We start from the raw sequence: 3,522 nt of genomic DNA on the forward strand, positions 1-3,522 counted from the left end.
CTGACCAACATGGAGAAACCCCATCTCTACTAAAAATACAAAAAATTAGCCAGGCATGGTGGCACATGCCTGTAATCCCAGCTACTCAGGAGGCTGAGGCAGGAGAATCGCTTGAACCTGGTAGGCGGAGGTTGCAGTGAGCCAAGATCACACCATTGCACTCCAGCCTGGGCAACAAGAGCGAAACTCCGTCTCAAAAAAATAAATAAATAAATAACCTTGAATGTAAACGGATTAAATTCTCTACTTGACCAGTAAAGACACATATGGACTAAAAGAGATGGAAAAAAATATTTCACACAAATTGAAACCCAAAGCAAGCAGAAGTAGCTATATTTATATCAGATAAGACAGACTTTAAGTCAAGAACAGGCCAGGCATGGAGGCTCATACATGTAATCGCAGCAGTTTCGGAGGCCAAGGTGGGAGGATCACTTGAGGCCAGGAGTTTGAGACAAACCTGAGCAAAATAGTGAGACCCTGTGTTGACAAGATAAATATTAAAAAATTAGCCAGATGTGGTGGCATGTGCTACTCAGGAGGCTAAGGTACCGATCATTTATGCCCAGGAGTTCAAAGCTGCAGTGAGCCATGATCACATCACTGCATTCCAGCCTGGGCACCCTGTCTTATTGTTATTATATAATAACAAAGGGATCCATCCAGCAAGAGGATATAATAATTGTAAATATATATGCACCTAACACTAGAGCACCAAGATTCATAAATCAAATATTGGCCGGGCGTGGTGGCTCATGCCTGTAATCCCAGCACTTTGGGAGGCCGAGGTGGGTAGATCACCTGAGGTCGGGAGTTCACGACCAGCCTGACATGGAGAAACCCCGTCTCTACTAAAAAATGCAAAATTAGCCGGGGTGGTGACGCATGCCTGTAATCCCAGCTACTCGGGAGGCTGAGGCAGGAGAATCGCTTGAACCCAGGAGGCAGAGGTTGTGGTGAGCCAAGATCGCGCCACTGCACTCCAGCCTGGGTGACAAGAGTGAAACTCCGTCTCAAAATAAATAAATAAATAAATAAATAAATAAATAAATAATTAAATAAAATATTACTAGATATAAAGAGACTGTAATACAATAATAGTGGGGAAATTAAACAATCCATTCTCAACATTAGACAGATTATCTAAACAGAATATCAACAAAGAAGCATTGGATTTCAACTGCACTCTATACCAAATTGACCTAACAGATGTTTACAAAACATTCTATCTAGCAACTGCAGAATATATATTATTTTCATCAGTACATAAAACATCCTCTAGGATAGACCATATGGTAGGCCACAAAGCAAGACTCCACAAATTTTTTAAAAATCGAAATCATATTGGGTATCTTCTTAGACCACAATGGAATAAAACTAGAAATCAATACCAGGAGGAACTTTGGAAACTATACAAATACATGTAAATCAAACACAATGCTCCTGAATAACCATTGCATCAACAAAGAAATTAAGATGAAAATCAGGTTCTGGTTCAAGATGGCTGACTAGAAGCAGCTAGTGGGCACCTCTCTCATGGAGAGGAGTTAAAATAGTGAGTAAATACTAACATTTCAAGTGGATCATGTAAGAGAGCATGCTGAAATCCACCAGAGAAACAATAGGAACCATGGAGAACACAGGAGAATGAAGCTAGGCACTGTGCTTAGCCCGGATGGGTGTGGAGCTAGAAGAGGCTTCCTAACATGGGAGACAGGTGAGTGAGTGAGAGATTCAAGGGGTTCCACATCTCCAACACGGACCATTACAATCCAAGTCATGGAAGAGCCCCCTTGACTCCCCTTAGGTCTCCAGACTAACACAGGGAGCCACCTGGAGACTGAGCAGAGGTACCACTCAAGCCCACGTGGAATTCAACAGACTTTTGATCCCCAAGCAGCCTTGAGCCAGGTGCTGCTGCCCTGCCAAGGAGGGAGGTCAGGCATTTTCACATGCTCCTAGGAGAGATACCATGGCCATGGTAAGAAGGAATGGGTACATGACAAACCATATGGCTCCCACCTCTGCTGCACCCTGCCAAACAGGGCTTGCCTGCTTTTGGGGCAGAACACCAACAAACCAACCCTGCTCCCACCTTAACATTGCAGGCACAGTTCAACTCCCAAAGGCCCCCAGCTCCCAGAAGCCATCTAAAGGCCCTCTGTAGCCTCTGCTACTGCTTCCTTAACTCCTGCCACCCACAGGCCAGGGAAGAAATGAGGAGGGAGGAAACTTTTGTGCACCCCAGTCATGATACAGAGGAGTGGTCAGGCTGCACATTGCATGATCCCTCACCTCCATGGCTCCCCACCAGACATGATATGCCTGCTTCAATGAAAGTCTCCCAGCACAGCACAACTGCCCTGCTCTTGCCTGAACACTGTGGCTATATCTTGGCATTCCTCTGAGGGCCCAAATCCTAGAGGTCACTGTTAGGCCCTTCCAAGTTGCTGCCACTGCTGCCTCTGCTCCTGCTGCCTGCAGGCCAGGGAGGGAATGGGGAGGTGGGGCAATATTGAACACCCCTAAGACAGAACCAAGGCTCCTCAGGACTTAGCATGTCCTTCTAGAATTGTTTTGGAAGGGACCAGCTGTGCAGATACCATGGAGGTGGTACTGATCTTTGTATGCAGCCTGCTCATCCCGGTGGTCCTGGCCAGTGCAGCTAAGAAGGAGAAGGAAATAGATCCTTTTCATTATAACTACCAGACCCTGAGGATTGGAGGATTGGTGTTTGATGTGGTCCTCTTCCTGGTTGTGAGCCTCTATAGAGTCTTGCTCTGTTGCCCAGGCTGGAGTGCAGTGGCAGGATCTCACACTGCAATCACTGCCTTCTGGGTTCAAGCAATTCTCGTGCCTCAGCCTCCCAAGTAGCTGGGATTACAGGTATGCACCACCATGCCCCGCTAATTTTTGTATTTTTAGAAGAGACAGGGTTTCACCATGTTGGCCAGGCTGGTGTTGAATTCCTGACCTCAAGTGATCTGCCCGCCTCGGCCTCCCAAAGTGCTGGGATTACAGGTGTGAGCCACCGTGCCCAGCCGAGCCGCCATCTTCTAAGTCACAGGTGCAAGTGCAGTTTCAATCAGAAGCCCCAGGATCCAGGAGATGAGGAAGCTCAGGTGGAAAACTTCATCATTGCAAATGCAAAAGCGCCCCAGAAAGCAAAAAACTGAAGTGCAGCCCACAGGTAGGCAGCCTCTGGAACTGGAAGGTAGCTGCTTGAACCTTTAGATGCAAATATCGATGCCTAAGAAAACCGGCCACTTTAGCAACAGATATTTTCCCAGGAGAAGGCAAGAACTTGTGCATCTCCCTGTGCCCATCCCTATCCCTTCTAATAACATTCTTCAACCTAATGATGCAACTAACATTTGCCTCCCTCATGCAGCCTGTGGTCTTGCCCAGCTCCTGTTACGTGTCTGTGTATGTGCGTGTTTGTCGACTGTGGTCTTTGTGGCTACTTGTTCATGGATGATATTGTGTTAGTGAACTGTGGAGACTCACTTTTCCAGGCAGGAG

General features: G+C 46.7%; 1 protein-coding gene across 1 annotated transcript; it reads left to right on the forward strand.

The window, feature by feature from the left end:
- The first annotated feature begins 2,604 nt into the window (after nucleotides 1-2,604).
- On the forward strand, nucleotides 2,605-3,176 carry LOC112438484 (putative FXYD domain-containing ion transport regulator 8). The gene is made up of 2 exons (XM_024927395.1): nucleotides 2,605-2,757; nucleotides 3,042-3,176. Exons 1-2 carry the CDS (start codon nucleotides 2,605-2,607, stop codon nucleotides 3,174-3,176), a joined length of 288 nt encoding a protein of 95 aa, XP_024783163.1.
- The last annotated feature ends 346 nt before the right edge of the window (nucleotides 3,177-3,522 follow it).

The sequence above is a fragment of the Pan paniscus genome, chromosome X (assembly GCF_029289425.2).
Source record: "Pan paniscus chromosome X, NHGRI_mPanPan1-v2.0_pri, whole genome shotgun sequence".
Classification (NCBI taxonomy): Eukaryota; Metazoa; Chordata; class Mammalia; order Primates; family Hominidae; genus Pan; species Pan paniscus.